The sequence below is a fragment of the Phoca vitulina genome, unplaced genomic scaffold (assembly GCF_004348235.1).
Source record: "Phoca vitulina isolate PV1807 unplaced genomic scaffold, GSC_HSeal_1.0 scaffold2, whole genome shotgun sequence".
Lineage (NCBI taxonomy): Eukaryota > Metazoa > Chordata > Mammalia > Carnivora > Phocidae > Phoca > Phoca vitulina.
Genome location: NW_022589705.1, coordinates 52,018,378 through 52,040,797, shown reverse-complemented (window position 1 = coordinate 52,040,797; position 22,420 = coordinate 52,018,378). Strand labels below are relative to the sequence as shown.

The following is a 22,420-nucleotide window of genomic DNA, read 5'->3' as shown; positions in this document are numbered from 1 at the left end:
CATGAACTGTGGAAGGATAGTAAACTGAAGTGTGGTTTTAGTGTGATATCTTGGTTTACACGGGTTCTTGATAGTTTGTGCCTTAACAGAAAGGTTCTAGGATGGGAAGACTACAGACGTTAATATTTTAAGCACATCTTGTGCTTCATAGAGATTCTAGAAACTCTCCCGAAGCCTATAAAGACAGCTGGTTCTCAGTGGTTTTCCACCTCCTTTCTGGAGAAGCCGTTAATTCCTTTTCTAAAGACTTCTCTTCGATATTTAGCTACAGAGGCACAGGACTATCTCATGATTTTTGGGAGTGCCATAGTGTGAAAAGCAAGGTTGTAAATGGAACTGCTCTCCTCCCCTTCCTACCTAATCTCTTTCTCCCTGTGCTCTAAGGACTAGGATATCTCTTTCTGGCCCCAGAGCTCATGTTTAACTCCGAAAGTATACTTTGCAAATGTCCTGCATGTTCTAATTTGTATGATGGAAGGAGAAAAGAACTCATCTGAGCACCAGTTTGACATCGTTTTATTCCAACAGTCTTTAGAACCCAACACCCCTTCCCTTTTATGACTGTCTAAAATGCCCTCGCTAGCCAGATCCCTTTGCTAGCTCCAGTGTTTGCACATTTCCTTGTTAATCAGCTGTGTAGGCTCGGAGACTGTGTGTTTTGGTGTTGTTTGTGTGTGCAATCTCGTGCTGCTTCCTGAACGCATGTGTCCCTTCCCTTCACAGCCTACTCGACACCCAGCACCTCCCCCGCAAACCGATTCGTCAGTGTTGGACCACGGGATCCAAGCTTTGTAAATATCCCTCAACAGACACAGGTGGGCCGCTCTCATCTTTTCTGTATGTGGTGCAGCTTGTTTTATTCATCAGGTGCATTGTAACTTGTCTTTTGGCACAACAGGCTGCATTTCCCAGCCCCTGTTCGGTCCCCTTTCCTCCCAACCCCAACCTTCCTGGCCCTTCAGCCACATTTCCCTGTGTCCTCAGAAATCGTGGAAAACGCTGTCTGCGATTTTTGTGTCTCGTACTGAGGGGGTAGAGGAGGAAGGCTTCTGTGCCAGAACTCCTTTCGCTATGGCAAGAAAGGCTTCCCAGAGCTAGATAGTGTGTTTCCTCATCTAGGAATTCGTGTCTCTCCACTTGCAAGCGGACAGAAGTCCGCCCCTGCCTGGAAAAGTCAGCTCTGGCCACCCGTGAAATCAGAGTGCATCTGGGGATGGGGAGCCAGCCACTCTTCTGTTTTCGTTATAGGGTCGCCAGGAACCTGAAAGAAAAGAAAAGAAAGGGTTCATGAGTGCTATTAAGTTGCTGGTGTTGGTGCAGAAATAGGTGGTGTTTGTTACTGGCTATGCTGGTCACTAGGGAGCAAGGTGAGGTGGGGCGGGAGGGGATGTGTGTGAATATAATGTCATGTGTTGAGGTAGGTGATTGAGAAAAGATGATACTAGGACATCTAGAGCTTGTTTTTCGGTTGGTAGGTGTGTTTTGTGCTAGTATAGGTCAAAGAGAAGAAATCTCTTATTTTTTTTTCCAGAAAACATTTTTTATTTTGCAAAACTGAGGCTCTGTACCCATAAGCAATAACCTTCTATGTCCCCTTCCTCTTTTAAAAGTTTTGAAGTGGCCTGCTGTTAGACACAGTGAGAGACTCTTGGAGTTCAAAGGTAGTGGGTGCAGACATACTTAAGAAGTTTGTGAAATAGAATTAGATTCAAGTTTTGAAAGGAACGACTCACTGATTTCCTAATTAGAATGTAACCATATACCGTCATAATCGACATAGGGGTGAGTATTTTCTTTGTGAGGTTCTCAGCGTGTGGTTTGAAAAAAATTCTCCGAGCTATTTGGTGCATATGCCCGGGTGTGTATCCTCCAGATGCCGAATTTGTAACTACTCATCTTTGTTTATAAGAACAGGACCAGATGCTTATCAACGGGAGAGATTTGCCTTCCTGGGTCCATTTGCGCGCGCTCTCTGTAGAGGATTTTAGTTTATTGCTGTGTCGCCGGTGCAGGTGAGACTGCACTGCCTCTGAAACCTTCCTTGCGGGGGACACGGGGTCATGGAGAGTACAGCCTCAGAGGAGGCAGCTGGGAGGAGAGGGGGAGCAAGAAGGTTAACTCTTGAGTTTCCCACTTCTGCTGTTTCTCCTCAAACTGGCGTGTCCATGGCTTCTGGGATTAACATCTATTCAGGACCTCCCATGAAATCACTCCAGTGTATTGCTTATGTTCCCATACCTCCCAATGCTTAACTGGTGAATTTGGAGTTGAATAACCACCTCAAAGGCATGGACATTTCGTTTTGTACTTTTGGCGCATGTGTTCAAGTTCAGTGGGAAAGGAGAACCGGGGACAGTGGTCTATGTTGAATGATTGCTTTTCTCAAAGCCCCAGTGTGCTCGGGTTACTTCGTGAAGAACCTCAAAAATGTAGTTTGGAAATGTCCTGTTTGTCTTTTACATCGTATTTTTTTATGTAATCTGTGATTCACAGCACTGAAATGGTACCCCATGTTCCATTCAATTTGTTTCTCCATAATCAAAACGTGTTATATTCCAAAATGGCTTTGTTTCACAAATGCTTTATTTAACCCAGAAACTGAGTCTTCGTGATGTTGACCACAAGAATTCAATTCTTGAAAATCCAGATTTTCCACGCATCTGGATGAATGATGTCATTTAGACCCAATTTTGGCATCTGGAACTGAATTTTTTTTTTGTTTCTGTGAAATATTTGGCATCATAGGGACAACAGCTTAAATGTTTCTTATCACAGTTACACCTGCCACATTTGTCTTGAAGAAAGCTGTCCCCAGTTGTCTTAGGAGAAACTGTGCTAATGGAGTTGTCATTTTTTTTTCAAAAAAATATGTATGTGTATGTATCCTGAGGTAAAAGTTATGTGCTCAAAATATTTTAATTTAAGGTGTATATATTAACTCTTTTTTGAAAAATGGAACTACCTTCTGGAACCATTTAAAGTGTTAGATACACAGATATAGGTAAAAATGGTCATATACTTTAAAAATAATCTCCTTTTTGAGAAGACATTAGTTCAGAAGAGGGGTTTTTTTTCCTTTACAGGAATTGTCTAAGACTTAATTTGAACATGGCCTACAGATTAGTAATTTTCTAAGCAAGCTTGCATTTATTTGTTCTATATTGATACTTTTGTTAATAAAGCATGAAATTTGTATTAATTGGGAGGACAACATTTTGCTTTTTACCTTTAGAAGAGTAGAAATTGAAGAGTCACTCAAGCAGATGCTTAAGCTTTACAAATGTGGAAGAGGTAACCTGCACATAAATCCATAAACAAATGCAAAGTAAATTGGTGTCCTTATCTCCAAAATGCCACTTTCCAATGGAAATCTCTTCAAATGCCTAAACATCAACCTATGGGAGACAGATTAGATATGGTCTTTTTTTTTTTTTCTAGCAGATAGAACTTGAACTACTGCATAGACATTTTCTTTTTTAAGATTTTATTTATTTATTTGACAGAGAGAGACACAGCGAGAGGGGGAACACAAGCAGGGGGACTGGGAGAGGGAGAAGCAGGCTTCCTGCAGAGCAGGGAGCCCGATGCGGGGCTCGATCCCAGGACCCCGGGATCATGACCTGAGCTGAAGGCAGACACTTAACGACTGAGCCACCCAGGCGCCCCTGCATAGACATTTTAAATAGGCAGCTCTCAGTTTATCATAAGACCTTTCTTGATACAAAGTATTCTTTAATGATATATAGCTTCTATTCATTGAGCATTTTCTATGTACTGAGTACCTAAAGTATGTTACCCAACTAATTTTTTCAGCCACCCAATAGGATAGATATAATTATCTGCACTTTATAGATGTAGAAACTGAGACCTAAAGAGATTGTTCATTTTCCCATGGCCATAAGCAGTTGAAATGTGGAGCAAGAATCTGAACCCAGTTTGCCTGACTCCAAGGCCTGCATTCTCTAACCACTGCACTGCACGGCCTCATGAGCTGGTGAGCACCTTTCCCTGCAGGTATTCAAACCCTGACTGATGCTCAGCTCTCAGGAGTATCACTGGCCTACTCCCTGCTTTCAAATCTGAGACTGCATTAAAATTTAATCCTTAGTATACACCCAAGAGAATTGAAAGCAAGGTCTTGAAGAGGTAATTGGTACATCCATGTTCTTAGCAGCATTATTCACAACAACCAAAAGGTGGAAGCCATCCAGGTCTCCATCAACAGCCAAATGGCATAAACAAAATGTGGCATATACATTTTATTGTGTATCTACCCTGTTACTGTGGTATATAGTACCTATTATTTGGCCTTAAAAATGAAGGAAATTCCGCAGTGTGCTACATGGATGAACCATGAAGATATAATGCTAAGTGAAATAGACCAGTCACAAAAGGACAAATACTGTATAAGTCCACTCATGTGAGGTCCCTGGAGCCATCAGATTCATAGAGAGAGAGAAAGGAGAATGGTGGTTGCCGGGGAGGGAGGGTGGATGGCAGAATGGAGAGTCATTGTTTCATGGGTATGGAGTTTCAGTTTTGCGAGATGGAAGGAGCTCTGGAGATGGGTGGTGCTCGTGGTCACAAAACAGCGTGGCTGTGTCAAAGACCGCTAAACTGGCCACTTAAAAATGGTTAAGGTGGTACATTTTATGCTATGTGTATTTCACCACAACTCTTAAGATATAATCATTAGATAAACTCGAATGGCCCCTTCACCTCTTAAGAACATAAAATTCTGTAAAACAGGACGAGTAGGCAGTTTATCAACAAAATCCACTGTGAGTGTGTGCTCACCTCTCTGAAAATACTATTTCTCATGCCCTTCACATAGTGGGTAGTCAGCATATATTGCTTGAAGCTAAATGATTCATAAGGAAGTTTAAAAATAATGACTTTCCCTTATTACAGTCATGATACATGTTAATTGTGGAAAATACAGATGGGAAAAATAATAAAAATCACTTGTAGTCCTACTGTTAACATTTCCTTATAAATCCATCCAGACTGTTTCTATGCATACAAGTGTATTGCAAAAATGAGATCATATTATATGCACTGTTTGATAAGCTGCTGTTTCTTCCCTTTAACAATATATTATGGCCTTCTTTCCATGTAAATTGGAAAAATTGAATATTGGCTTTTATTGCACCAATTCATCATCTGTAATGATTGGTAGGGAAAGATAACGTGGATAATTGAAAGCCATTTTTTCTCCCCCTTCCCTTCCAGTCTGTTTTTTTCTCCAGAGAATTCCTCCCTTCACTGAGACAGAATTGCCTTCTTCTTAGCCTTGCCCTGAGCTAGTTTTCTTTCAAACAGCCTTGCAATTGCTTGGTATATTTCACCCCAGCTTTTGGCTGTGTTTGAGCATTCCTGCCCAGTTATCTGTCCTGTTCTTCTGCCTCACTTGTCTGCTACCTCTGCTACTCTCATCATTTGCCTCCTATCCTTCTGCATCCTCCATTTCATAACTCATCATTAAAATAGGGGGTGGCCACCTCCCTGCAGCTTTCAGAACACCCATGTGTTTGAGAAACCATGACCCCTCGGCCCCACCCCGAATCTCTTCCTTTTCAAATTTGTCCCAGGACAGTTGATGTTAAGATATAGAGAACTCCCTGGGGCATAGGGTATTTACTTCACTTTGGACACTATTAATGTCCCCTGCACGCCCACCGAATGATATAATAGAGGACATGCTGTCATCTCAAATAGCAGAAATCCAATGGCCATTTCAATTGCATCCCATAATTTAATCTGATCCCTGAAAACAAGAGCCATTAAGAGGAGGCATTTATTTAGAGAAAAAAAAGTTAATATTTCATCATCAGGTAATAAATAGAAATACCAATTCCCACACAGAAGGACTGAGCAAAGAACTCATTTTGATTCAGGTTCTAGTTTAATCAGCATGTTCAAATAAAATGCTTAACCTGCAGAACTCCAATGAGAACTAATTCTTTAAAATGAAAGATGAGTGCAAACAATATTAAAAACAGGCATTTCTTCCCTGCCACCCAAATCTATCACTGTTCTGCATCAACAGAATTGTGGTATCTGAAATGCTATTTAAAACCAAATTACCACTTGGGTTATTAGAAGAATCGCTTGGCATGGCATGGGCCAGATTTGTTGACAGAAAGGCACAGGTGCTGTAACCTTTGCTTAATAAATCACTTAGCTGCCTGGCTTGTGAGCAGTGTGACTGCGTTTGCCTCATGAAATTTACACACGTATGCACAAACCACACACTTCGTGCTGTGCCGAAAACCAGCTGATCTGGAGGTTATGGGCGTGTCGCCCATTGTCTGCCTTTGGTGGGGATGCACAAGGAACGTGGGGAGGCGGCGAATATGGAGAGCATTTCAGTCTGTTATCATTCTGTGTCATGTTCCTGAAGCTCGGCTTGAGAAACCAAAGCATAGTCACTCTACAAAACTCTTCGTAAGTTCCTTTCTTCGCTTACTCATTGTTTCTTACAATATTCCCAACACCTACAGAATGAGGAGTACCAATTCTCCCCAAGTTGTTCGAAGACTAGTAGAGGACACAGATGTAAAAAATAGTAAGAATAGTAATGACAACAACAACTTTAATAATGCTGCATGATACCAATTACAATAGGGATTTGCCTAAGAGGCTTTGAGACCACAGAGTTGGGTAAGAGAACTTTCCAAAGAGCAGAAGGGGCAAAAAGGCTAACCCATTTTTCTGTCCATATCTAACTTTGGTCTGATGATATGGTTCTGATTCTCATATAATTTATCTTTTTTCTTGCTAGCTTCAATTTTCACCCATTTATCCACGAGCTGTTAGATAAGGCTTTATTTAGCCCATCCTAAGAGGAGTGACATGTTTGTTGGGTTCTGCCTTCTCTGGACCAAGCAGATAAGATTAGAATCCTTTCCTGCTGCGGTCATGTCAGCTGGTAGCTCCCTCACCCCTCATTGCCAAGAAACTCCCCCTCCTTGTGTAATGTCCTCACCTGGAGCACCAAGCTCACCTGAGATTGCACTCAGATGAGCAGAAGCCTTCCCGCCCCCCCTCCCCCCACTCTGTGCTGCCTGCCTGGAGGAGGTTAGATATCCACAGAAGTTCAGGGAGCAGCTGGAGAGTTGCAAAGGCAACAAACTGAGATTTCCTTAGAGGAAGAAAAAAAAAAGAGTATCTTCCCCCTCTAGTTAGAATTGGGTTTGAGCATTTCGGTTACAGGCCCACACAATGACAGGTAAAATTTCATCTCCTCCTGACTTTGGAAACAGTAGGAAGTCCTACTGGTCTAATTTACTCTGTCTTAAGCACCCACGTGTGCCTACACTTGCTGCAGTACTCAGAGTCCTCTGAGGTTGGTGCTATTGTCCCCATTTTACAGATGAGGAAACTGAAGTTTCAGAAGAATGCATCTGCCCCAAGCAAGTGAGGTAGCCAGGATTTGAACCAGTTTGTCTCTCAAACTTCTTTTTTCCAAATGCCATCTGCATGCATAATTAGTGTTAGTGAAATGTTACTGACCATTTTCTCTTTAAGATGGTCTAGGACTGACTCATCCTCTTACATCAAGGAAATCAGAAGCCTAGAAATTGGGTCCCGTGGGATAGGACTGATGTTGTGCTTGGGCCTTCTGAAGACCTGCCGCAGTTTCCTATTAGTTCATGCATCTGTAAAATACGACTGAGCTCATTCTCTCATCCTGCCTGGGAAAAAGACCTTTACTAATGATGTTAGTCTGCATCTGTGAGAACAGCTAGCCTCTGCCCAGAGACCAGATAGGAGAGCAGCTGAGATTGTGGGCTTCCTTTTCAGATCTTGGGTGGAGCTTTATTCCATCACTTAGAAGCAGTATATGTGTTTCTTTTCTTTTCTTTCTTTCTTTCATTTTTTTTTTGTTGTTGTTGTTGTTGTTTATTCTTTTCTTTCTTCCCTGGTAATTCAATTTTTCTAGTCTGGTTTGTTAATTGTAGCATGGTGATTATATCATCTCTGATGGTTGTTTTAAGTCTTAAATTGTACTGGTGTAAAGAAAATAAATGCTTGGCTCCAACTAAACATTCAACAAACGATAGCTTTTATTGTTTGGTTGATAACTAAACTCTTTAAATAGTATTTTCTGGATTACAAAGTATTTTCTCACTTGATCTTGATCTCACTTGATGATCTTGATCTCACTTGATTTCTCACTTGATCTCACTTGATGAAGAGCAACCCATTAGTAGGCAGAACCATTATTATTGTTATCCCCATTATACGGATTTTAAAACTGAGGTTTAAAAAGAAGAAGTGAAGTGACTTCCCTGGAACCACATAGCCAGGACACAAAGCCACTTCTGATTGCCAAGCCCAGGCTCTCTTCAATGTGCCCCATTAGGCAAGGTCTTGGATGAATCTTTCAGCACATCCTCACGTGCTGCTATGTGGATATGGCCCGAACCTACCTGCCAAACTCTGGATCTAAAGCAACCATCTAGCAAATTAGGGCAACCCCTCCCCTAAAGATTATAACCCCATGGATCCTTCCATTGAGCATCTGCCCTAAAGGTACCTCCAAAGCCTAATTAATTGGGCACATCTATTCCTCTGCACACCATTTCTCCTCTTTAGCTCAATTGTGCCCCAAGGAAGAAGAGACTCCCCAAGAGGAAACTCTGTGTCTGAGGGTGGTAAGGACTGGCAGCAAATGAAAATACCTCCCCCATTACACCCTGAAGGGAAAGGCAGTGCCTGGTCATTTTTTCTCTTATGTTCTCATCCCCAGTGATAGGTGTTGAGTAGTAAACAACACCTCACCAGGATGAGTTACTCATGCAGTGTGCTTCCCCTCCCTCTGTCCTGCTGTGGGCCAGAGTGAATCCTCCCAGCCTCCCATCTCCCACACCAACCTGTACATTCTCTTCTGGTACACTTGGTAGCTGACTCACTGATAGGTTATGAGACACTATTAAGATATACTTTTCAACAAACAGAACCCTCGTCTTTCAGTTTTTAATTTAGCAGCTCATTTGAGATGTTCTCAGCCACAGACTTCACTTCTGGGCAAAGTGATAGCATCAGTTCTAGGGACTGGTCTCTTTTACCTCCCTCAGTTTTTTTTTTTTTTAAGTAAAATTTTATTTATTTATTAGAGAGAGAGAGAGCATGAGCAGGGGGAGAGGCAGAGAGAGATGGAGAAGCAGATTCCGCGCTGAGAATGGAGCCTGACGCGGGGCTCGATCCCAGGACCCTGAGATCATGATCTGAGCTGAAGGCAGATGCTTAACCGACTGAGCCACCCAGGTGCCCTCTCCCTCAGTTCTTATACTTCCATAACCCCATTACCTTTAACTTCCGTGTTATAGTTTGGTTTTAGCCTTTTCGTTTGTTTGGTTTTTGCCTTGCTCCAAAAAGATTTGGGGAAGCTTCTTAGTTAAAGCAAATGGATGATTATTAAAAGAATTAAGTGCCTACTTGGGATTTGGCACACAGTAGGTGCTCAGTAAATCCTGTCTCCTTCCTCACTTGCCTCTCCTCAGTATTCAAATGAGATCAGTGGCCAGGGACAAGGGGAAGATAAGAGGGAGCTTGCACCTGAAATTTTAGATCTTATGGAAGAAGGCTAATTGCCGTTGGGATTGTGGGAAAATGGAGGCTGGAAATGAAGTGGGAGGAAGGCTTGAAAACAAGGTGAGAATTTGTGTAGAGTTCTAAGAGGAGTGAGGTCAGAGTTTGATGATACCCTTGCAATGAAGCCAGAAAACCCTAGGATCAATTGCAGGATTGCTGTCAAAACTTCCAGTCCTTAGATGGATCTTGATAATGATGCTTCTTCTGATCAGGGGATGTTCCAGGATACTAAGGGAAATATATTTGGTACTCGTGGCCTGATTTCTTTTGGGGGAACAGGGAAAAAGTCATGAATTAAAGAGTAGGATAGACCTATTTTCACATCCTGGCTGTGCCATTCATCAGAGTGATCTTGGACAATATTATCCTTTAAAATTCAATTCCTGCATCTATGAAATGAAGGCCACAATACCATCTATCTACCTCATAGAAGAGAACCCAATTAAGCGTGGCATAAGCCAATCAGGGTTATTTTCCTCATGTGAAATCTGTGTGGTTGTTGGCCTTGTTTCATCTGCTATATGAAGCCAACAGGAACCCATGCTCTTGCAGACATTCCGCTCTACCATCCTTAGCATGCTGTCTGTTCATCCTCATGCTTGGTGCCTCTGGTTGCAGAATGGCTGCTGCAGCTCCAGACATCATGCCCAGGTCCTACTCCATTATCCCTCTTACATCAGGGAAACAAAGGCCCTGCCATACTCCTCCCCTGCTTCCTGTTAGCAAATGTCTCTTTAGGTCTCACTGACTAAAACTGGATTACATTTTGAATCTTTAGATGCAAAAAATGCTGGGAAAGCTAGCACAGAATTATCTTGATTGCCTAAAATCGCGATTTATTACCCTGGGCTGGTTACATTGTCCTCCCTAAACAAAACTGCCCCAAGAAAGAAAGGGCCATAGATAGTAGGTAAACTGATAGCAGTATTTGCCATATTCCTCTTTCCCACTCTCTGATAGGTTTCATGTGCTTTTAACTCCTATTGCTGCACTTGACTCCCTTCATCCCTTGATGCCTGTCTTCTTACAGTGCCTTTCCTCTACACTCGCTCCCTGTGTCTAAGAAACATAAATACTGTGTGTGCACACGCATGTGTGTGTGAGTGTGAGTGAGTGTGTAGCGATCAGGTCATTTTAGCCCTCTGTCCGAGTCCGGGATTCAGGCAGACATACTGGAGTTTTGTGCAGACCAGCTCCCACGGGCTGGGTCAACTTTCTCCCAGTAAACTGGACCCCTGAAAAGGCTGAGTTGGAGGACATGTCCCTTTGTAATTGCAAGGGAACCCTGTGAAACAGTGCCCTCCTCGTGCCCTCCCAGGTGCTTATCAAACAGTCAGCAATGGGTTCTGGGTTTCTCTTTTATGACTTGGAACCAGATGCTTCCTTTGCAAAAGAAAAGAGCCTGGTTTTGCTGAGCTTGAGTCAACAGAGTTCAGAGAACAGGAAAATGAGTGGACTGGCCCCGCTCCGTGCACTGTGAGGAGAGAGGCCACACAGGTGTGGCCGACTGTCCCCCTTTCCACAAAGCCCCTGCCTGTGAAACTCCCCTGCCCCAGGAACTCGCTTTCCCAAATGTTCCTGGGCTCTAAAAAATAACCGTTCACGTTAGGAGGGGGTTCCTTTGGGGCACAGGCTTTCCCAGGCTTTTTCATGAGCCTAAGACCTTGAAGGTCCCACGGACAGACAGAGTTTCAAGGCCAGGACCTATTGTCTAAAGTGAGATTTTCAAAGCTCTCACATGAGTTCTCAGTGATGCTTCCTGCCCACTTTTCTCACAACCACTTGTTTACCTTCCTGTTTGTTTATTGAGGACGGAGGCACATTCTTTTATCGGGGGCCTCTCTTTTTGAGATATAGCCTTTCAATGGAGCCTATTCATTGAGTTACATTCCGCAGCACACGCCTCCCCAAAATATTTGCATGAGAATTTTTCCTTAGGCTTCACATTGCTTCTTTTACAGCAGAGATGAAATAACTTAGCACTTGTAATTAGCTTTCCACTTTCCAAATGCTTTACACATTAACTAATGAATCACAGGAGCTTGTGATAAGCTGGATCCCTGTGTTGGGGCTGGGACACTGGGTTAGGACAGGCTGTCCTGGCCCTGTGTTCCTGGCCCTCACGCCCTCCCTCCCACACTCTGAATGGGTTGGGATAATGGAGCTGCCGCCCAGACGTGAACTTGAAGGGCCACCTCAGACCCTCACCCTGCTGCCTTAATAATGTGGAAAGTGCTCAATCCTCCCTTCCAAGGCAGGATATGCTGTCTCATGTTGCCCTGAGTAGTTGGGGGAAATTTAAGGCCAGTTCTCATTGGCACACAGCCTCTGCCCCTCTCAAGTACGATCCCCCCCTTCTGTGGATCCATGGAGGATGTGTGTATGGGGAAGGAGTCACGCTGGGGGGATGGAAGGACAATAATAATAGAAAATTCTAGTAAGGGAACTGACCGTAGTACCGTGGTAGGGACCTGTGCATCTTGGTAGAATAGAAGGAGCACTAGACTAGGAGTCAAAATACTTGGATACCTAGTTTATCCCCCCTACTCATCAGCTATGTGATTGATCTTGGGGACAGGAAAAAAAAAAAAAAAATTTACTGAGCACCTACTATATTCTTGCCACCACACTAGGCTGGAAGAGGTTGTGTGTGTGTGTGTGTGTGTGTGTGTGTGTATCCAGTCCCTGCTATACCTTGCTCACAGACTTCTAGGGAGAAAAGTAAACAAAGTATAGTAAGGTATGATAAATGAAACAATTGAAGTATGCCTAATCTATAAGGAGTACAGAGAGTAGGTCATTAACTATGGAGAGAAGCAGGGGACTCATGGAAGATGCATTCTCGAGGAGAAAGACACATGAGCTGGTTTTGAAGGAAACAGACCTACCTGGTGGGTCCAACATTCCACTCCAGGCAAGAGGAGGAACACATGCGAAAGAGTAGCAGTGTGTGTTTGAAGAACATTACTCTGTTTGGTATATCTGTTAATGTAAACGGCAGAGAATATTGAATAATGAGTCTAGGAAGTTAGGGTCTAGCCATGAATAAATACATTACTTTATACAATGGTAAGGCAATTGGACTTTATTCCGTGGAAGGTGGGAAGGAAGTGAAGGACACAGTGGGATCTCTATATGTGAAGAAACTTTAACCGAGCTTGCTATAATTTTCCTTAGATACAGGATGTTACAGAGAGTAGTAGTTTGAAGACCTATGATCATGAGGTACCCGCCTCTCCTGGGCAGTATAATAGAGTAGAGAAGACCTCAGCCTTGGAGCCGGACAGACTTGATTTTGATTTATCTCAGTACGTGACTGCTGTCAGCTGAGTCGTGTTGTTCCCCCTTTCCTCCCACCCCCACCCCCATCCTGCCAAAATTGATATTCTGAAACCCTAGCCCCCACTGCGATGGTATTTGAAGATGGGGACTTTGGGAGATAGGTTTAGATGAGGGCGGGGCCTCACTGTGGGATTAGTGCCTGCATAGGAAGAGACACCAGAGCTATGGTGAGCGCTGTGAATTGTGTAAGACTGATGAATCACAGACCTGTACCCCGGAAACAGATAATACAGTATATGTTAATGAAAAGGTAAAAAAATTTTAAAAAAGTGAAAAAAAAAAAAGAAAAAGAAAAAGAGACACCAGAGTGTTCTGTCTCCACCACATGAGGACTAAGTGAGAAGGCAGCCATCTGCAAGCCAGGAAGAGGACCCTCAGGTACAAATCAGGTGCAGATCTGCTGGAACCTTGATATTGGACTTCCCAGCCTCCAGAACTGTGAGAAAATAAATATTTTCGGGTATTTATCTGTTGTTTAAGCCACCCAGTTTAGGATGTTTTGTTATGGCAGTCTAAGACCGGTACAATGATCTTGGGGTAGTTTTTAGCCTTTCTGAACCTCAGATGTCACATTTATAAAATTATAAATTAATTCATGCATTCCACTTAGAGCTTTATGACTCTATGACTCATTGCAGTTGGATTATAAGGCCCCCAGCTCCCTTCCCTGGCACACGGAGAGCTGATGTATACTGCTGCTCGTGCACCCCTTAGAATTGAACCTCAGTGAAGCACCAGAGGTCAGGCAGGATGCATCTCATTCATCTTTAGGACCAGGAACCTGTGATTGCCAATAGAAACCCAGAAATGTTAAAATGGCAAAACCCCCAGAAGTAATCTGGTCATTTTCCCCCTAAGCTGAGTCTCTTCTCCCCCAATCCTCCCACGTCCGTTTTCCATAAGTTGTGCCATTAATTCTCTCATTAGCTAGTGGAATGATATTTATTTATTAAGAACATACTTAGCATACTCCCAAGGAGCAAGTTAAAGCTCAGCTAGCAGCTGCAGTTTCTGGTTGGGAGGCAAAATACGCTGAGGAATGCATACGGAGAGTTTGTATGGATGTTATAATTTCATATTAAAAAACTCTTAAACTTTATGCTGGATGAGGGAGAGAAGAAAAAAAAAATCCCAGTGCAAAAACAAGTTATGAACCTAGGAGCACAGTTTCTGAATGTTTATTTTGTCAGATACACAGCTGACATGATTAGTTCTAATGGGGTGGTGATCCTCATTGAATTGCAGATCCGTTTGAGTGACTGAAATACCGCAGGGACCTAAATATTAGTGGTGCATACGGTATTACTTAGGCTGCATCCTTTAGCCAAGTTGAAGGCTTCTTTTTCTCTGTCCCTTCTCAACACACACACATGCGCACATGCATGCTCCACGCATGCACACATGCTCATGCACACAAGCACACCACGGATGCGTTCATCTCTTCCAGAAACTCCATGTAGAGCATTAATTACCCATCCAGAGCAACGCTGGCTTGCCCTTGCTGATTTCTCCCCCTTGCCCTTGGCCACCCAAGCGCACCCCACCCCACCCCATTCTCCACTGCAGATAATGGTGTATCAGATCAGTCTGCTTTGCTGTTGCATCAAGACCCAGATCAATTTATTGACTCTGTCAGAGTGGCTGGTACAGTAATTGTTACAAGAGAAGAATGGAAAGTGAGAACGCATCCACGTGAAAAATAAAAACGACGTTTTGTTCTTTCCTGTCCCCCCTTTTGCTGCTTTTTTTTTTTTTTTTTTTTTGCCTCATAGATCTTTATGTGTTTACACACAGAGAGCACTTTACTTAAGTTACTCAGCCCCTTCTACATTATTAATTGTGACAGTTAGGGTGCTACATGACAGGAAGAGTATTATGGGGAAGCATTGATCTCCCTCAGATGGTGTGGACCTGAGCAGGTTTGGTATTCCTTGCCTTACTCACTGCTTTGGGGTCCCATCAACTCACATTTCCCTGATTGACAACACAGAACGCCTCCTCCCATCAATACAATTGATTTTGTGAAAAAGGACAGGGAACATTTTTCAGCTAGAGATAGATGAATTATGGTGATGGCAAGAGAGAACATTTCAGAAATCTTTCAGTTTAGAAATCTAAATTGGGAACTAAGGTACTATTATCATCCCAAACATATGCCTAATTTTCACCCTCAGAAAAATAATAGTATTAGAGGAAACTTACTACAAGTGAAAAATAGACTTAGTTGAGGCCAGCTGAGGATATAATCGCTATTTTTTAAAGGCTATCTGCTAATTTTTTTGTGGGAAATTTTTGGTTAAGTGCATATCTTTGAAAGACATTTCATTAAAGTTCAACTTTCATGGCTTATACCTGTAGACCCTAACATAAATCCTATGTGAACGGACAAAAGTGAGTGGGTGTCATTTGTGACCTGGAAATAAAAGGTCAACCATTGGATTTATAGCTTTTTTAGTGAAAAGAACATAAAGATTCCTGCCAACTGGAGTCAATCCATATTTTAATGTTTCCTAGTTAAGATTATAAAATCAAGGGATTAGGATCATGCTGTTCAGTGAAGGTCAAAAATTAAATGTGGTGGGCTAAGTGTCATTCCCATGGGGCAGAAGTTAATATTTCAAAAACCATTTCTACCACTGGCAGTCAAGAAATGAATCGTCTATGGTCATTAACCAAGGTAAGGGGAATCCCACTATCATTACTACCATTTAATGATGATTATTACACTAATCAACTATATTGTTAAATTACTCTGCTGTTCTCCTATAATGTCCCCGAACAGTGATAGTGGATTGATTGCTATCAAATAATTCTCATATGCAATTGGGAACAAGTCAAGATGGAAGATCATATATGAAGGCTTCCTTGTGGGAAAAGAAGTTGTGGCTATCTTATGAATGTAAGAGCAATAACAGAATCTCATGTCGCATATAACATTCTTCTAAGACCAAGAATCTGTGACACTTACAGGCCTGTTCTTAGGTATGATTCACCAGTACAAAAGTGTTTAAATACAAAAAATGAAATGCATTTCTTTTCATTATGTTTTTTTCCTATTTCACATTTTTTTTTGCACTTGCTGCCACCCCCTCTGCTTTTGTTTCCATTTAGAAAAAAAAAAAATTCATTTGCTACATCCTTTCCTTCCTCAAATTTTTGGAACTCTGGATTCCATCTACTTTGGATTTTTATTAAGGGAGAAGAAAGGTTATTTGAATGTCTTTACAGGATGATTCAGACACATATCCCCCATACCATTTTCAGATCCATTTTAAGATGCCGGTATTTTTCGAAGTTATAGAACTACAGAATATTGAAGCTGGTAATTTCCTTAAAGATTATCTATGCTAGACGCCGTCATTTTCCAGATACAACTTTAAGTGCATTCTGGAATAAAGTGTGCATCCTTTTGTGGGAAATTTTTCCCACAAAAAGCCCAGGGAAGGTGGACCGACTTCCAAGGGCACATGGGTAAACAGAGGCAAAGCAGAACTGCAACGCAAGGTATCCAAACTCCAGGAGGCAAGGGACCGGTGGTTTCATGGGTGCCTTAGGAAATGGGTGCATGAATCGTATCTTACAAAGGTGTTTTATAAAAGCCCAATATCCATTAGACTGACCCAAGGGCATTGGAATCCTCAGGAACAAAAGCACGTAATTCTAAAGTCTACCTCAGGGGATTTCTCTTCGTAGACTGCCCTGTGTGTATTGTGTGGATGTGGGTGTGGGCAGGTGGGAGTTCAGCCCGCGCTCCTGTCTCTGCTCCTGGGGAGCTTTTGCTTGCAGTTTTCTAACTTTTGTCCTTCACAGTGTAGACAAAGGTTAAAATTCCCATCCACTTTCACAGGCAAACATTTTAAAGTGCTTCTACAGGAGGCAGAGAGCAGGGAGGACCTTTGATTTAAAGTTCAACATTTACATTTGTAATTTTGACTAATTTCTGTGCTCGCATTAATTAAATTGAAATTGTTTAATTAGAATAAAAGTAAAATTGATCATTAGGATTAATTTAACCTGATAGGCTTTGTGTGCCTTTCTAGACAAATATTATGAAATATAGTGATAATGAAGCAGTGAGAGGTATAATTTCACATCTTATAATGATTTTAATATCTGCCAGTTGTTCTCCCTGGTATCTGGATAGCTCTGAATGTTGCTATTTGTTACATCATTACCATCTAGCTAGGGCCATGCTGTATCTCACAGTTGGCCTCTTCCCAAATATTTTTTCCTGTCAAAGTCTAAAGATGGACCAAGTTCTCTTCACCCCCACCCTCCTAAAAACATCATTCTTTCCCTTTCCCCCACCCCCACCATCTTCCAGGAAGACCGCTCGCTGGGCTTTTCCCCTGGGCCTTGCATCACAATGACCTTTGTAAACTAAGAACTGCTGCTTGATACTCCTTATGGAATTCACTAATGCTCCTCAGCCGTAGGGTCAGTGCTGTCAAATCTGGACTGTCCCTCTGCACCCCTTCCTGGCTGCTTGCTTGGAATAAGAACCAGGCACAAATTAAGCTGCATGATAAAATGAGGGATTGATGCCACTGAACAACGAACTCGAAGGGAGTGGAAGAGAGAAGGCAGCTTCTCCACGTGTCTAATCGGCTTCTAGGCAATAGCTTGTCCTCTTCAGCCCCGGCCTTCCGTGTAGCTCTATCAAGCAAGTGTGTTTCCAGATTTGGTGCTCTCTGTTTCTTAAAGAAAATCGTAGAAGAATAAGGCCCCTGTTTTACCAAAGGATTCAGCATCAGTTTTTAAAGACATGAGGGGCGCCTGGGTGGCTCAGTCGGTTAAGCGGGGCTGCCTTTGGCTCAGGTCATGATCTCAGGGTCCTGGGATCGAGCCCCGCGTTAGGCTCCCTGTTCAGTGGAGAACCTGCTTCTCCCTCTCGCTCTGCCTGCCACTCTGCCTACTCGTGCTCTCTCTCTGTCCCTCTGTCAGATAAATAAATAAATAAAAATCTGGAAAAACATGAGACCTGCATCTACCTACCAGCATACTAACGAATGTACAGCCTTTCGAACTACCAGGTCGACTGTCAAATTATTTCATCTTCAAAACAATTAAGATTCACATTGGTAAATTAAATCCTCAGGAAAATCTGCAAACTGTCTTGAGTTTCCCAAAATTCCTCCCATCCACCATTTTGCCAGAGGAACTTAAAAAAAAAAAAAGTAACATTAGCAGTTGTGTTTGTTTCCTATAGCAACCTTGAACAGCAGAATCCAAAGGACAGTGGAGAATGAGTCAAAATTAGATGTTTATGAAAAAGAAAAAAGAAAAAAAACCTGGACAAAAGAACATGATTCTCAGTAATCTGTGGTTGACTGACAAATGAGATTAGCAGAGACTATCTCATATGCAAATTCTCATCTTTCTGCCAGATTGGCCAATCATTCCTGACCAAAGGCTGAGAAACTCTTAGGGTTACTTAGGAGCCCAGGTTCCACTCAGTCACCATAAGAAAACCGCCACCCAAAAAGAGACTCCTTTTACCATCCATTTCTTCAGAATGTCATCTAAAGGATTCCACTTTTTATTCATGTCCTTATCCAGTAGAAGAAACTTCTTATTTTCATAGCAAAGAGTTTTAGTTAGAAACTTATTCACATTTAATTTGTTTTTAGAAAATCCTTGATGTTTCTCAGAATTGAAGCTAATCTAAGTTCAGGGGGTTGAGGGAAGGGTGTATGGCTAGCATACTCATGCTGTTATTGTATTGATTCAAGAAAAAGGACTGCCCCTCATCGTACCAGGCCAACAAGAGCTGTGACCTGGCACAGAAGGATGAGCTTTCTGTCTTCCCCATGTCAGAAAAGAATACCATAAAACAAGGCTCAGTTCTGCATAGTCTAGTTCAGACACAAAACACTTCCATATATTATTTCATATTATCCCCACAGCCACCATGCTAGGAAGGTGGTCTTAATCCCTTCTTAACAGAGGCACACACTGAGACACAGATTCATCGTGGACTCTCTGTCCATCCACCCTCAGCCAGGTAGATTCTTCTCTAACCCCCACAGCAGCACTTAGTCTTTCTTGAACTACCTGCCTCATCACATATCACTCTGCAGGGAGGCAGCTGCTGAAGTTGGGAATGTCACGACCCACAGTGATGCTGGATGTGCTCACCTATCAGGAAAGAAGCATCCCGGGGTGAAGAGATGCTAGAAAGTAGCTCTCAGTCCCAGCATCATTAGTTTATTACTCCTCTACCTACTATCTCACTAGTTAAACTCAAATTTCAGAGAGGGGTTGAGTGGCAGAGTCCATGGTGCTATTTCTCTGGTTCTTTTTCCATTTCTGCCCATGAAGACCATGGCTGCTTTCTCTGAACTCCTGGACCCTTGCATAGTCTTAACCTCAGTGAGTCACGAAATCAGCTGTCTCCGGATCGGTTCCCTATAATAGCATTTAGAATCCCTACTTCAACTCTTCCTTGTTCCCAACCCAAAATAGCTAGTTCTTCCTCTCTAGTGTACCTTCATTGCCTGGAAAATCCCTGAGATCTTTCTGACCTAAAAAATCCCTTAGGTTTTTTCATAAACACAATATGGGATCTCTTTTGGGGGGGGGAGGGGCATTTATCTTCATAATACTCTTTATCTGCATTTTCAAGACAGAGAAACAGTTTGGCAAGCCCTAGTTTTTATATCTGAAGAGAATAAATACGCACCGACCATTTTCACAAAATGCTGAAAATGATTGCAGAAAAATTCAAAGTCAAAGGCTGTGGAATTCTAGAACATACTTCTAGAATCTGTTACTTTTCAACTGGAATGTTAACTTGAAAGCCTGATGGGGAAAATTAAGAAGATACTGTTGGCCCCTGCCTTGTCTTTCTCTCTTTCTTTGACTTTATAGCAGATCTGAGGAAACTTTGAATACTAACTGAAGCTGGTGTGCCCAGCCTGAGAGTCTGAAATGCCTGAGAAAGCACTACAGATTCCAACTGTAAAACATTCCTTCCCCAAGCCTTGGAAACTCACACACTGAGGCCGGCAGAGCTCAGAGGGAGCACATGTAAATGAGGCTCAGTTATAAACTCCTGAGGAGTGTTTTATTTAGTGTAAACCTGAACTTGAACTCGTAAACATGTTCCTGAAGAACAACGCCGAAAGGCTGATGGAGTACAACAGGAAGCGATATTTTAGCTCAGACAATTCACTCCTCGAAGAGAGAGAAAAATCTTCAAGTATTTTTTTTTTTAAATCAACACCTTCAAGATAGCACAAGGTGGTAGAGCTGCAAGATTTTTCTGATTGCAGAATCCAAAGAAAGTTAATAGGTATCATTTGAACTTAGCACCATTCTTGCAAAATGAACGATAGGATCTCCCATCCATATGGTGATTTAATAAGAGAAAAGGATATTTAAAGAGTCAATGAGCATATAACAGTCCAATGTGTAATTGGTTTCATTAAAATATAATAAAGTGATAGCAGAATGTGTAACTGTTCCAGATGAGTACTGTGGGCATGAGTTCTGAGTTTGTTCCCAAATGTCAGTTACTGGCGGAACCGTACCTGGTAGAATTTATCTGACAACAAAGTAGGTGATTTTGTTACCATGCTCGATTTTATAAAACACATTCTTAAATCTGTCTTCAGTAATCTTTGCTTGGGAGAGCTCTACCATCTCTAAAGTCATGACTAGAAAGGTAAAAATGAATTAACTAAATTTTCTGTGTTAGAATGATATTACCTGTCTCCTGGCAGGGAAGCCAGGTAGCTCTGCCGGTCATATATATGATGTATATGTCCAAACTGTTGATAAGACCCTTCATACAGAGTGCTAATGTTATGGGATCTTTGCCTTTGTTCACCTCCCCACCCCAACCCCACCAAGAAGCTTCCCACTCACCTCCCCTAGAAATATTCAGGAAGAATCGAATTGTTTGTAGTAATGAATATTGCTTAGTTGTAAATTTAATCTACAAATTTAGAAGGAAATAAATCTGAACATAAAAAGGATTTGCTGTTTCAGCATTAAAAAAAAAAAAAGTACTGTCATTTGAAACTGCCAACTCCCCCATGTGGGTTTGTTTTGCAAGTCACGTCTTAACAAAGACAAGTTGTGTTGCCATAAAACCCTAAATCCTACCACATTTTCAGAAGGAGGAGGAAAGCATTGTTCGCTGATCCCTGGTTTGTGCTTTCGGGGATGTCACATGGAGCTTTGCCTGGGCTCGGGGAAATCATTCCATTTCTATCCAGGGTGGTTGGCCCAGAGGAGGGAGACCTTGACCCCACCCCACGCCATCCGGATCACAGCAACGCCTTCCGTGACCATGCTGCTTACACTTCTGGCTGGTATTTCCAAGTCATTTAGGCCAGTATTTGAAAGTTTTGTCTTTTTGTGTTTGTTACTTCCTCCCTCAAATGCCATGATAACTGGTATACTGAGGCTGCTTTGCAGATAAGTAAAGTTGGACCCCTGAAGTCGCAGAGACTAGAATTTAGGTCTCCTGCTTTCTCCATGGCCAAGCTCAGTGAGGGATATGAACAGTCTTACCCCAGTAGCCCATCCACACTGTGAACAAGGAAAAGATGACTCCTGGAACTAGTGAAATGGAAAAGCAGGTGTTCCCGGAAGGTAAAGAAAGTTCAGGAATGGGATCTTTGTAAGCAGAATCAGAGTCCCCTGGGGTGCCACCCCCAGGGCAGCTGGGGACTGAGCTCGGGCTCCCAATTCACAGTCCAGCGCTGAGGTGCATCTCACTATCCTCTTTTCTCATGAGCCCGAGAACTGAGATGCTGCAGCCTCCTCCACCTTCTGCCCCAATTCTGCCTCTAAGCCTCATTTCTTTGGCTCTTTGGCTTACTACAGAAGCCCTCCATTCCAGCTGCTAGGCGGGGTGGTCGTGGTTGCAGCTGAGTGCCTTCTTCTGCGCTTCCTTTCTTAATCCGGTGAATGGAGTAGGAAGGACTGTTGGTTCCTGCAGCCTTTGGGAGAGGAGGGGTCTGCCGTAATTCCTGGGGGGGGGCAAACCCAGGTGGAAAGGGAGAGAAAGAGACTGGCTAGAGGGGTGGAGGGGGTGGGCAGGAAACAGGGCTCAGAAAGGACAAGAGGAAGGAGCCCGGACTGTGACCAGAGGGTGAATAAAGGGGTAAGAAGCAAAGACCTGTGCCCTGGGCCGTGCCAGTCGGCACCAGCTGCCGTGGAAAGGTCCAAAGATGGCAGATGCCATGCAGTGCCTAAAGGGCTCCTTGGCTGAAAAGGTTAGTTTGGGAATTCGTTTCTGGCAAAGTATCAGATCCTCCGTCGTTCTATTGCAGGACGTCTCTGGAGACTTTTTGTAATAATTGGACTTTTCGCTTTAATGTTATTTTTTTACCCCTTTCCAGACTCTCTCTACCTGCACAATCCAAACACTACATCTACATGATAGATGTGCTGTGAACTTGAGTGGTGTTTGGGAAGGGCTTCTCAGCTCTGGGGGAAGAGCAGGAGCAGAGAAGCACTGGGTGGA

General features: G+C 42.7%; 1 protein-coding gene across 5 annotated transcripts in view; it reads left to right on the top strand.

Moving 5' to 3' along the window:
* Positions 1-22,420, top strand: part of NFIA (nuclear factor I A) — a 562,687-nt gene that overhangs the window by 524,212 nt on the left and 16,055 nt on the right. For 3 of the 5 annotated variants that reach the window (XM_032427631.1, XM_032427651.1, XM_032427644.1), the window contains exon 10: positions 724-815. The exons of the other annotated variants lie outside the window; for them this stretch is intronic. In XM_032427631.1, coding sequence (XP_032283522.1) covers positions 724-815 — 92 coding nt within the window. The remainder of the gene's footprint in view (positions 1-723; positions 816-22,420) is intronic. 5 annotated transcript variants of the gene reach the window in all.